Source organism: Pan paniscus, chromosome 2 (genome assembly GCF_029289425.2).
Source record: "Pan paniscus chromosome 2, NHGRI_mPanPan1-v2.0_pri, whole genome shotgun sequence".
NCBI classification, from domain to species: domain Eukaryota; kingdom Metazoa; phylum Chordata; class Mammalia; order Primates; family Hominidae; genus Pan; species Pan paniscus.
The window spans coordinates 55,005,481-55,018,638 of NC_085926.1; the positions used below are offsets into that span (position 1 = coordinate 55,005,481).

The 13,158-nt window shown below is 37.8% G+C and overlaps 1 protein-coding gene across 3 annotated transcripts in view; it reads left to right on the forward strand.

Moving 5' to 3' along the window:
• The window catches only part of CACNA2D3 (calcium voltage-gated channel auxiliary subunit alpha2delta 3), a 951,279-nt gene that overhangs the window by 890,205 nt on the left and 47,916 nt on the right, over nucleotides 1-13,158 (forward strand). For all 3 annotated transcript variants that reach the window (XR_004670571.3, XM_003818723.8, XM_034956678.3), the window contains one exon: nucleotides 7,395-7,506. Coding sequence is in view for 2 of the 3 variants with exons in the window: in XM_003818723.8 (XP_003818771.6) it covers nucleotides 7,395-7,506 (112 nt within the window). In the remaining variant the exon portion in view is untranslated. The remainder of the gene's footprint in view (nucleotides 1-7,394; nucleotides 7,507-13,158) is intronic.

The window sequence follows — 13,158 nt, forward strand, 5'->3', positions numbered from 1 at the left end:
TTTCTTCTTGCTCCTGCCCCAGTCAGCTCATGCGTTATCCTATCTCTTCTTTACCATTATTGCCTCACTGTTTGTGTTTTACACTAACCTAGAATTTCTTGATGGTAGGAGCTATGTCTTAAACATTGTTCTCTCTTAACACCTAACTGGTGCTGAGCACACAGTAGGTGCTTTATCTTTGCTGATTCAATATCCTAACAAATCTTTCTGGTGCTAGGCATGACCATTAGGGTCACTATAGTCATGGCTTTGTAACTTACACATAGGCTCGTTTTGCCGGAATCCAGGAACTCTCTGATTTCTGCTTAGAACATGAGATGGAGCAGAATCTGCTGAGTTCTGCCCCTGCTGATGCCCGCATAGTTTGCTCTCTGATAACTGGGAGCCTAATCCATGCCTGTCCAGGCTTGGCTCTGCCCTGGGAGGCTGACAGCCCAGTGGAGCAGGGCCCCTGTGTGCTGCTTTCATCCACACACATGCACATTGGTCTGGTGACCCCCAGGACTTGGACCCAATTTTGCTCCTCCCTGCTGGGTTGAGTTCTGAGTGACAGTGCCCCAAATCCCACTTATAGAAATTCAGCCTGAGGACATAAACCTGGATGGGAACAAAGGTTTCTATGATAGGATGATCATCACCAGGGAATTTATAATTGCAAATACTGGTAACTCTTTAAATGTCTAACACTAAAGGCCATTTTAAAATAAATTACAACCCATCCACAGAAAGAAAAATGATTCTGTTTCTGAAAACTTTTTGATGAAATTAAAAAATGCTCATGAAATTATAACAAAACAAGACAAAACCCAGGAAACAAAACCGTATATACACAAAAACACATAAAATGGTGGGAGGAAGGAGATATGGGGCTAATTAGGGTCAGTAGTTGGTATGGGAAATAGGGAGTCAATAAACAAACACCAACATATGAGTTAGGAAAAGAAGACTGTCATGTTCCCGAAAGGAAATCTTACCTGTAGTGTCAACTTGCTTTTGTTAAAATTGCACATGATTTGAAAAAAGAAAGATGAGAAAGAACCTACTAAATGCGCACTTGGTTATCTTTTACCATTCGCTTTTCTTATTTGACTCACTTTTCTACAATTTTACTAATAGGAGTGAAAAAAAAATGAGATTTAAAAAAAATAAAATCAATAGAGCCCAGGAAAATGAGTTGCAAGTTGGTTAAATGGCTGCTGTCTCTGCGGCACCAGTGCCCTGGGGACAAATCCCCTCGCCCTCTGAATCAGATTGTGAGCTCTGAGAGGCCGGAGCAGCTTTGGAACCTCGTGGTTAGGAACCCTGGGTAGCCTTTCTCTGCTTCTTGCCTGCTGTGAGGTTCTGGGCAAGTCACTTGGTCTCTCTGGACTTTGGTTCCATTTGTCAACAGAGGAAACAATAGACATAATGTGGCTGTGAGAAGTGAACTAAGCAATGCGTGCCAAGCCCTTGTGCAAGTACTCCATGCATGGTGGGTGGGCGCTCACGCTTTGGGTGGTGGTGGTTTTTTTTTAACCGAAATGTCTGGTTATTTCTTAGGAGTTTGCACAGGGCTGAAGGCAGCAGGCTTGTTGTTTTCAGTGGTTTTCTTTTTGGCATTCTTCTTCATACCTAGTGAAGACGCTCCCTTCTCTTCATGTCTGCTTTCACTCCCACTTCCCTCATCCTGGCCTTGGCCTGTTTCCCTTCTTTGTGACCTGCCACCACAGACATCTAGTCATACTGTTATTGTGGTCCTATGGATTCTAGAGTTTTTACTGAATGCCATTCACTATGATCTTTGCCTAGAACAGTGGTTTTCAAATGGGGCAGTTTTGCCTCCCAGGGGAATGGCTGGAGACGTTTTTGCTGTCATAGCATGGAGGAGGAGGGTTCTTATTAGAATCTGGTGCATAGAGGCCAGGGATGCAGCTAAATATCCTGCAACACACAAGACAGCCCCCATAACAAAGAAATATCCCACTCAAAATATCGATAATGCCACTGTTGAGAAACCGTGGCCTAGACCAAGGGGTGCAGAGTAGGGGACAGTGACTAAGGGAGCCAGGTATGGTCTCTGCACCCATGACGTTGAGAGATACTTGTGAAGGCTCCCATTCTGCAATTTCACCACCCCCACCCCAGCTGGACCAAAAGTGGTCCAATTTTTAGCTGAAAGGAATAATATGGTGCTTCAGTTCTCTATTTTCTGTCTTAAGGAGATTTGTAGAAAGGACCCCAAATAGATCATTTCAGCATGTCCTCTGACTCCCACTGCCAGACTGTGAGACCTCCTTTCCACAGACTACAGAGAGACCTTGTCACATAATTGCATCATTGATGCATGGTGTGCTGATACATAAGTGCTTTGCCATTTCCAGAGAGCTGGCACATAGATTATCTTCAGATCCGTTCAACATACCTGAGGGGTGGGGACTGCTAGAATTTGCCACCAAGCCTCTCTGAAGCACCTAAGTCAGACAGCTAAGAGGCAGTGGACTCAGACCTAAGCCAAGACCTCCCTCAGCTAATGACGACAGCGAGAGCTGCAGCTACTGCACTGGAATTCCAGCTGACAGCCCTCTGCTGGGCATCAATATGACTTTTTCCATTTTATGGATGAAGAAAAGAAAACAAGCAAAGGTGAATTCGTCCATCTACAGGGTTGCTGTCATTGGGATATCTTATTAAATGTAAATATAAATCCCAGACCCAGCGTAAGGAGGGAAATGTTCCAGGCACCATATGCTATTGGCTTGCAAGGTTTCTTCATTCTAAATTTACCATTCCCTCAATAGATAAAGACCCTGAGCTGAGACATACGTCTTTGTTTTAGCTAAAAATGGAATCCATAATTACACTGTTTATCTGCTCCATTTCCTTAATGAAGGGGACTGTGGAAGCCCATTTCTGCTTGATTATCACAAAGGTATCATTTTGGTGAAGTTGCACAAAGAGAACAGAGCTTTCTGGCACCCGGTTGTGAACAGGGGTGCATTCACAGAAACAAAAGAAGAGGAAGGCTTTTCAAATGGCAAATCTATTCAATCCCAATTGTCTGCACATAATTACTGTGAACCCAAGTCAGTTTTTCTCATCAGGGACATTTGTTGCTAAGGGAAAATTAAAGAAATTCAATTGTGCGGACACTCGCTTGGGTGCTTCATTGTGAGTGGGTGATAGGTCATGGTGACATCGGCGTAACTGGGATAGGAGGCACAGCAGTGTGGGCTCCAGGATGTGAGGGCCTGGCTCGCATCTGGACCCCATCACTCACTGCAGTGTGACCTTGGGCACGTGTCTTCGTTTCTGAGCTTTAGTTTCTTCATCTGCAAAATGGGACAGTAGCAAGGGCTTGTTTATTCTGTGGTGATGAAGATTCTGCCCATGCTAAGGGCCTGGCACAGGGTTTGGCATGTAGTAAGTGCATAGTGAAGATTGATGGTGAAGGTGGTGGTGGTTTGCTGTGTGAGTTGATGATTGTGATGAGTCACTCTCTGTGGGACCCACGGCAGGCAGTGTCTGCTTCTGGAACCTCATTTTTCCCTTCTTGTAAAAGAAGGAATCAGCCAAACTGAGCTCAGTGATCCTTGAATACCTACAGCTTTGTAAGATGTGAGTTCTGAATGCCTAAGAGTTAAAACAGTATCCAATATGGCTAGGCACGGTGGCTCACGCCTGTAATCCCAGCACTTTGGGAAGCCAGAGTGGGCAGATCACTGAGGCCAGGAGTTCGAGACTAGCCTGGCCAACATGGTGCAACCCCCATCTCTACTAAAAATACAAAAAAACTAGCCAAGCATTATGGTGCATGCCTATAATCCCAGCTACTTGGGAGGCTAAGGTAGGAGAATCATTTGAACCCAGGAGGCGGAGGTTGCAGTGAGCCGAGATCACAGCACTGTACTCCAGACTGGGTGACAGAGTGAGACTCTGTCTCCAACAGCAACAACAACAACAAAAACAGTATCCAGTAGATTGCAAGCAGCCTCAGTTATTGGTTTGAAATTCCATAGATAAATAGTAGCAATTGCACATATATGTGGTGTTTTCCATAGCACTCTAGACAAAGTAAGTCCTAGCCATGTTATTTAAATTAAATGTGGCCATGGCTTTACACGATAATTCACGTTTCCCAAAAGCACATCAAGCAACTTCCAGCCAATAGTCGTGCTGCAAATAGACCCAACGGTTTATCACTATATCGGCATGGAGTGCCCTACAATTGTCAAAGGAAAAAGAATTTCATCTCCAGAAAGGATCAGAGCCAAATGAGTCTCACCATTGAGAGTATTGGACTCATTCCATTGCAACTGGGCCCAGACAATTAGAATTAGAGATGGTGCAATTATCAGGCTTATTCAAATCACGTGTGCTGCCTATCTCAGCCTGACCCAAAGACCTTTCTTATTTTTTTTCATTGGCCGAACTTCACAGAGCAGTTAAACATATACATGCTGGAGCCAGACAGCCCAAGGTCAAATTTTGGTTCTGCCACATACTCAGTGGATGAATTTGGGCAATTTACCCTCATTCTTTTTCCTCCATTCACCATCTGCAAAACAGATAACAACTGTTCATACCTCATAGTTTATTTTTTAATTTTGTCATGTTTTACTGTTAAATAAATTAATTCATATTAAGCAGGACAGCATCTGGAACGCAGCAATTTCTTCATAAATGTAGCTGTTATGCCATCATTAGTTTTTTATATTCCATCTGCATGCTTGTGCCACATCCACTTATAACCGAAGCTATTGTATACTTAAATCTTTTATTTCATGTCAAGGGACTCACTTTTTGAAATTCAAATAATTTAAATATGAAAAGAAAGTTTTATAAACTGAAAACCAGAATGACTTGCCATACAGAGAAATCTGTTGTAAAAATCAGAACCATGAAAATAAAAAGTGTTACCAAATTGTAGCCAGATCCTATGAGCTTTGTGTTTGGCCTCTTCAGCTTAAAAGGAGAGGAGAGCAAATGAGAGAAAGAAGTGAAAAAGATAGAAAGGTGGTAGAAACTCCCTACTATCAAACAAAGATGTCCTTCTTACAAAACAGACGCACTGAAAAAGATTTGGGAAGAGAATGATGTTCCCACCACGTGCCTCTTCTGTGTTGTTACTGTTGGGCCTGGAGCACCTAAAATTCACCTTACCCTCCATCTGAAAGGCAAGAAAGAAATGTGTCGTAAGGGACAGAGGTTCTCACATTTTTTGGTCCATTTTATTCTATTTTATTTGTTTGAAAACACTACTCAAGAGAGTCATTCTTGTATTCAGCAGGCATTTAATGTTCCCTCCAATGAGCTAGCATCTTGGGGACAGAGGGATAGTGTCTGAAACCTGGCCTTTCTGGAGAATGACTACCAGCACTGTACAATCAGTGTAGTCAGGAGTCAGAGAGGCAGCCATTTGCTTGCCTTTTCTACCAAAAGGTGATGGTTCAAAAAGCCTGACTCCATGAAATAGCACGAGTGCAGCAGGAGTCATGGTGGTAGTAAAAACATACACTTAAGCAGCACTCACAGCGTGCCAGCTACTGTCCATGTAATTCATTTGATTCTCAAACAACCACACAAGCTTGGTACTGCTATTCCCATTTAGCAGATGAGGACACTAAGGTGTAAAACGGTTAAAAGCTTACCTGCTGTCACACAGCAGTGGCAGGATTCACTGCCTGGAATTGGTGCTTTTAGCTACTACATAGCTAGCCAGCCCCTGGCCTGTGGATGGTAACATTTGCTAATGACTAGCATTTCATGAAGGCTGTGTGTATGCATGTAGATGGGCAAACGTGCATGCAGGCTTCACTCTGCTAAGAGCTGTACATGCTTTTGTTCATTTATTCCTCAGAACGATCCTGTGAGGTTACTATAGACATTTCCCCTTAATGTCAGTGACCAGTTACTGAAAATTCTGTATCCTGACTAAAAGAGCTGATGAAGAGTCTACTTCCTTTTGTTTTAAATAACAAAGATTACAATGCATTGTGCTCCAACCCCAAACCCCCAACCAATTTCCTCAAAATAATTAAACCTCATCGAAAAGCCTACATATAAGAAACCATCATTGCTAGGATACTACAAATGCTTAGAATCGTTTCCTGATCACCCCACAAGTGTTTGGTTGTTACCCAGCAGTTGTTTTGTGTGCAGTAGCACTGATGGCTTGCTTAGTGCCAGCAGCATCCCACATGGCCAGTGGACAAAATATCTTCCCGTAGTTCTGCCCACCAACCAGTTATATTTGGAATGTAACATGAGAGTTTGTTCACACATAGTTTTGTTAAAATCCCATTGAATTTTGGAATTGAAATGTAAATAAGATTTTTTTTTCTACAAAAACAATAGCTGAAGGCTTTGTACAAACTTTGGTATTGGAAATCTACAAACATTCTCTTGGGGAAATGTTAACAAGTAGACCTCCTGTGAAGAGTACCTGTGCTACTAGCATCCCCATTTTACAGGTGAGAACAGTGAGGATTCGCTAGAAGTAGCAAAGCAGGGATTGGTACTCCAAACTTCTCTTACTTCAGAGCCTTCACCTTTAACCACTATGCTATAGTGTCTATCATTATTGTCATCATTATAATGTCAAAATGGCTTCATTAGAATGCTACTGTTATCTTTGTTGTTGTTGCTATTATTATTATCATTATTTGACATTTACTTAACACTCATTATGTTCCAGTTACTGTACTAAGTACTCAATATACATTGTTTTATTTACTTCTCACATCAACCTCTGATAGAACTTTATTATCCTCAGTTTACAAATAAGAAAATTGAGACCCAGTGAGGTTTTGGATCTTGCCCACTGGACAATCAACTGCCAAGCCTCTACCGAGTGCCTACTATGTGCTCATCCACATACCAGGGTTATTTAGTGCTTTAAAATTGACATGGTGTATTATTGGACAGAGAGCTTCATAATAGTAGGATTTGGTTCATGGCTGTGCTTCAAAGACATTACGTATTTTACTATTTCATATTTCAATTTTCTTTCTATAATAAAACCATGCAATTGTATAATGACCTTTGTCTCACCCTAAATAATATGGTATAACTTATATTTTATACATTTATTCAGATACACATATGTGTTGTTGCTAAGTTTGAGTAAGTCTGAGGTCAGAGACCCAGTGACTGATGTTGTCCCAGAAAGTAGAATTCTTGTGATGCATAAATGATAGCTGATCAAGCCAACACAACTGTTGGAGGAATTATAGCTTATAGAGTTGCTTGGCAGATGAAATCACTTCACTAATTAGAAAATAATGCATTATGCTGTGCTAGAAAAATCACAGAGCAGCAGAAGCGGAACTGTGTTCTGGGTTGCTGTGGGCTGCCAGTCACAATTTTGAGCATGTGCCTTGAATTCTTTACCTTTTTTTTTTCCCCTATCCCTACAGCCCAGAAATTGAAACAGACCCTAGAGCCTTGTGATACTGAATATCCAGCATTCGTCTCTGAGCGCACCATCAAGGAGACTACAGGGAATATTGCTTGTGAAGACTGCTCCAAGTAAGCCATCCCCCCACCCTCTAACCCCCTACACCTTTCTGCTCAGCACAGAACTTTCCCAGATGGGTCTGTGTGACTTGCAGGCACAGTTACACCAATAGAAAACATGGCTGCCCTCTTGCATGAGGAAGTATTTCTATCAGCTTGGAAGAAACACCACTTGGCTTTATAAGATATTCTAGACACTGGGAAGCATTCAGAATGCATGAAAATACATCCTGCAGTATAGGAGATTTGTAGGTCAGTTTGTTCATGTTTTGAGAAAGTCCTAATTGGTGCTTTCTTAATTGACGGTTGGCAGTTTGAACTGTGTGTTCAAGAATGTCCTGACATATCTTTACTGAAGGCACAAGCCTTCAGGATTTAACCAAACCTGATAAATTGGAAATGTTTCTTGGTGGTTGAGTATGCATTTCCCTGATTGCTAATGAGGTTGAGCCTCTTTTAATGGTTTTATTGCTTATTTGGGGTTTCTGACCTCTTTATTTCAATTGGGCAGTTCCCGTCTGGGTGATTGGATCTACTCTTATTGATTTGGGTGTTCTTTCTCTTTTGGATACTATTTCTTTACAATCGTATGCATTGTATGTGGGTCTTCCTATTCTATGGTTTGATTCTTTACAGATGCCTTTTTTTTTTTTTTTTTTTTTTTTAAGAGATGGGGTCTTACTGTGTTGCCTGGGCTGGTCTCAAACTCCTGGGATCAAGCAATCCTCCTGTCTCAGCCTCCCAAGTAGCTGGGACTACAGGCACACAATGCGTAGAAATTTTCTTTCTTTCTTTCTTTCTTTTTTTAATAAGTCTAGTCATGGGCTGAGTTCCCATCTATATGCAGATCTGTTTCCAGATCTTATGGTTTCTTAATACCTATGTATCAATACCATATCTCTTTAATTATTATAGCTTTATAATATGACTTGGTATTTAAGAGAACAAGCTCCTTTCCTTATTCTTCTAAGTTTTCTTATTTATTCTTGGCTCTTTACTCTTGCATACTAATTTTGGAACTAGCTTGTTAATTTCCATGAATTCTGATAGGGTTTTGATTAAAATTTCTGTACGTGATAGATCAATTTAAAGATAATTACTATTTTTTATAATAAACTAAGTATATGTCTTTAGTTATATGCCTTTTCTATGCCTTTTAATACAATTTTATAACTTTATATATTTATACCTACACACCCCATAGTTTTTCTTCTATCATAAATAGTATATACTTAAAACTACTTTTCTAATTTGTAATAACTAGTATATGAACATATCACTGATTTCTGTATATTGAATATTGTATCCAACACACTGCTAAATGCTCTTTGAGATCGACTTGTTTGTGTATGGATGCTCTTGGACTTTTTGCATGGACAGTAATATCATTTGTGAAACGTTTTCTTTCTAATCTCCATACTTAATTATTATTTTCTGTTTTGTTGCACTATACTTCTGACACATCGTTAAATAAAAGCGATGAGATTAGGCAACCATGTGTCATTCCTGATTTAAAGGAAGTGCCTCCAATAATTACATGTCAAGTATGTTTGCTAAAGGACTTTTTTATTGTCATAAAATATAAAGAATATAAAATTTACCATTTAACCATTTTAAAGTGTATAATTCAGGAGCATTAAGTACATTCACAATGTTGTGCAACCATCACTATTAATTCCATAATTGCTGTAGATTTTTGGTAGTAACAATTTATAAGGCTAAAGAAAACTTTTGTAAGAATTTTTGTTGCCATTGTTATTGTTGAAATCTAAATTGATTTTGAATTTTATAAGAAAATTCAACATCCATTACAAAAAAATTTTCCTTAGTTTGTTAACATGTTACATTAATATTTCTAAAATTTTAAATCATGAAATATATATATACATATAAAATACTTCTAAATTTTCTTGGTTATTCTTGACTCTACTCTTGCATACTAATTTTGGAATTAGCTTATTAATTTCCATGAATTCTGATAGGGTTTTTATATGTATAATATATGTATTATATGTACATATCATATGTATGTATTATTTCATGATATCTATAATGTATATTTTGTGGTTCTATTTTCATAAAATAAATATATAATACATATGTATATGTATTATACATAATCTATGTAGTATATATTACATATGTATAGTATGTATGTATTACATACTTTATATGTAGTATATATTATATATTAATAGTATGTAGAATGTCTAATGTGAAAATATACTTGCTTTTTCAGGATGGACCTTCATTGTCATAAACAGGCCAGGCGCGGTGGCTCACGCCTGTAATCTCAGCACTTTGGGAGACCAAGGCGGGTGTATCACCTGAGGTCAGGAGTTTGAGACCACTCTGGCCAACATGGTGAAACCCCGCCTCTACTAAAAAATACAAAAATTAGCCAGGCATGGTGGCGGGCACCTGTAATCCCAGCTACTTGGGAGATTGAGACAAGAGAATTGCTTGAACTCAGGAGGTGGAGGTTGCAGTGAGCCAATATCTCGGCACTGCACTCCAGCCTGGCAACAGAGCTAGATTCCGTCTCAAAAAAAAAAAAGTAATAATATATCACACATATTGCTGGATTCAATTTACTTACACCATGAACTTTTTGTTTTTATGCTCAAAAAGGAGAGTGGCGATACGTTTTCTTCCTTGCACTGTCATTTGGCTTTCCTATTAAGGTCATTTTATTGCCACAAAATTACTTACAGTTTCTCTCTTTCTGTAATATCTGTAGCATTTAATATAAGATGGAATCCAGTATCTGTTTCTTGAAGGTTTGGTAAAACTTATAAAACTATTAGTGACTGGTGGGATTTGTATGTGTGTGTTTTTTCGTGTGTGTATAAATTTACAACTATGAAATTAGTTTCTTTTGTGGTTAGATATTTCTGGATTTTCTTTTTCCTTTTGAAATGGTTTTGGTGATTATATTTCTTAGAAAACTGCCTATTTCATCTCATTTTTCAAGGTTATTGCAGGCATTGTTGATAGTGTTTTCTTTTGATTAAAAATGTTACTGTATTTGTGATTTTGCCCCCTTTTAAAGTTTTTAATTGATCCTCCCTCTTGCTCCCTTTCCTCTTGCCTCCTTCCCTCTCTCTCTCCCTTTCCATACTGCCAGAGATGTGTTTTATCTTTCTTCTATGATTCTTGAGTTTACATTGTTTTTTTATTTTCTAACATTTTGTCTTTGATGCTTAGCTTTTCAGGTTCATTTTATATGTATATAGATATAAGCATATATATGTCTAGGTATACATTTCTCTCTGCATTCCAGTGCATCTCTAAATTTTACATATATATATATGTGTATATATATATGTGTATATATATGTATATGTATGTGTGTGTATATATATATATATATATATATAGCCTTCATTCTTATTCATCTCTAACAAGTTTCTAATTTTTACCATTTTTTGATCTGTAAATGCTTAAATCATGTTTTAAAATGTCCAAATATATGGGAGTTGAGGCCATCCTTTTTATTACTGAAGCCTAGTTAAATGGCCTTGTGGTCTGTATAACACATCTATTTTAGTATTTGTGGAAACTTGCTTTGTATTTCCAGTCCTTGTCCACATGTTTTTGAAAGCAAGTTACATTCTCTAATAGCTGGGTACAGGGATCAATGTGTGTCCTTTGGACAAAGTGTACAAATTATGTTTCAAACCTACCTTTATTTTCAGTCTATTTTAGATGTCAGTTAATCTCTCACCAGGCTTATGGACGTTTTTGTGCCATTCAATTCATTTTGCTTTCTGTATTTTGAAGTTATGTTACTTACCATGGACATCCCTGTTCATGATTATTATAGCTGCCTAAGAAATCATTCCTGTTATCACTATGTAATAACCCTCTTTACACATGAAAGTGCTTTATGCCCTAATGTCTATTTGGTTTGCTAATAGCAGAGGTACACTAGCTCTATTTTGGTAATACTTGCTAGCCATATTTTCCCCTTTCCCTCCGTTTTCAACCCTTTTTCATCATTTTGCACTAGGATTTTGTTTTATAAACAGAATATAGCTGGATTTGAAGTTTTTATTATTTCTATTATCTGATAGTTTAATCTTTTAAAATTTATGGTGCTTACCAACAAGTTTGGAGTATTTCTACCATCATTTTATATGCTCTTATTCCTCATGTTTTTTCTTTGTTTCTTTCTTCCTTCTTTCTTTCCTTCCTTCCTTCCTTTTTTCCTTCTTTCTTTCCTTCCCTCCCTCCCTCCCTTCCTCCTTCCTTCCCTCCTTCCTTCCTCTCTCTTCTTCGTTTCTTTCCCTTCCATTGGATTGATTGGGTTTTTCTATTCCTTTTTTTTTTTCATACTCTATGTAAAGTACACACTATTCCTTTAGTAGTTGCCCTTTGCCTTTTTACGATGTTTCAATTGGTGAGGATCTCCTCTCTCCTCCAGAACAAACAAAAACTTAGATTTTGTTAAGCTGGATTACCTCACATCTCTTTCAAATAATATTTTCTAACCTTCTAGTTCTACTGTGTTTTTAACCCATGAAATAATTATTACTATTGCTGCTGCCTATAGTAAATAACATGTTTACCTGCATTTTTATATGTTTATAGTTACTCTTTAATTTAAAAAAAAACATTGCTTTTTGTTTTACAGTACTTCAGAAGTTTTTCCAAGAATGATCTGAGAGTGATAAATTCTCATTCTTTGTCTAAAATCCCAAATTTAGTATGTACTCAACAGTGATGGTTTATCTCCATAACCTCAAAATTAAAATATTTTTAAGATATTCCATTGTCTTCTCACTTTTAGCCTTGTACCTTTGTAGGTAGTCTGAACTCTCCCCCGTTTCTGATGGCTTTTACAGTGTTCAGTCTCTCTCGAATGTTCTGAGGTTTCACTGAAGTGATTCCAGATATAAATTCATTTCTATTTTTTATGTGCTTTATTCTGGGTAATTTCTTTAAACTCATATTCCAGTTCACTAATTTCCTTTTGATCCTGTCTGGTCTGCTGCTTAAACAATCTATTGAGCTTTTTATTTCTAGACATTTCATTTGCTTCTCTTAAAAATATATGTTTTCTTTTATACAGTCTTATTCTTAGGTTCTCTGTACCAAATTATAAAAACCTTTTAAGATTGTTCTAATAGTTTAAATTTTAGGAGTATCAATCCTCTTTTTTCTTCTATCTGTGTTTTTCCATGTTAGATTATTGGCTCATGTATTTTGTCATTTTTAACTGTGAATTGATCTCTACTATTAAATATTATTTCTCTGGGAACAGAATAGAATTTGAGTTTCTCTTCACAATATATTTGCATTTTGGCTTCTATCATGTATCCTATTAGTAATGACTGCCTGGGAATAATTGTTATGTAAGTTTTTTGTATTTAGGAATTTCTGTACCATATAATTAGAATACATGTTTTTCCTAAGCAGCATGTAGTTTAGGCTTGAAGTTTGATTTCTCATGGGCAATATTGGTTTTCCTATTCAGAGCCTCAGAGAGTGCCAGATTATCCATTTTTTACACTTAGCAGTAAATTTACAAGTTAGCTTTAAGTGTCTTCTCTTGTAAGATCTTTTGTATTTAAACATGTTTGTTTTGTTTTACTATTTCATCTAGTGTGTCTGAGTATTTAGAGCAGGATGGCTTCCACATTTGCCCAGTCTACCATGTTA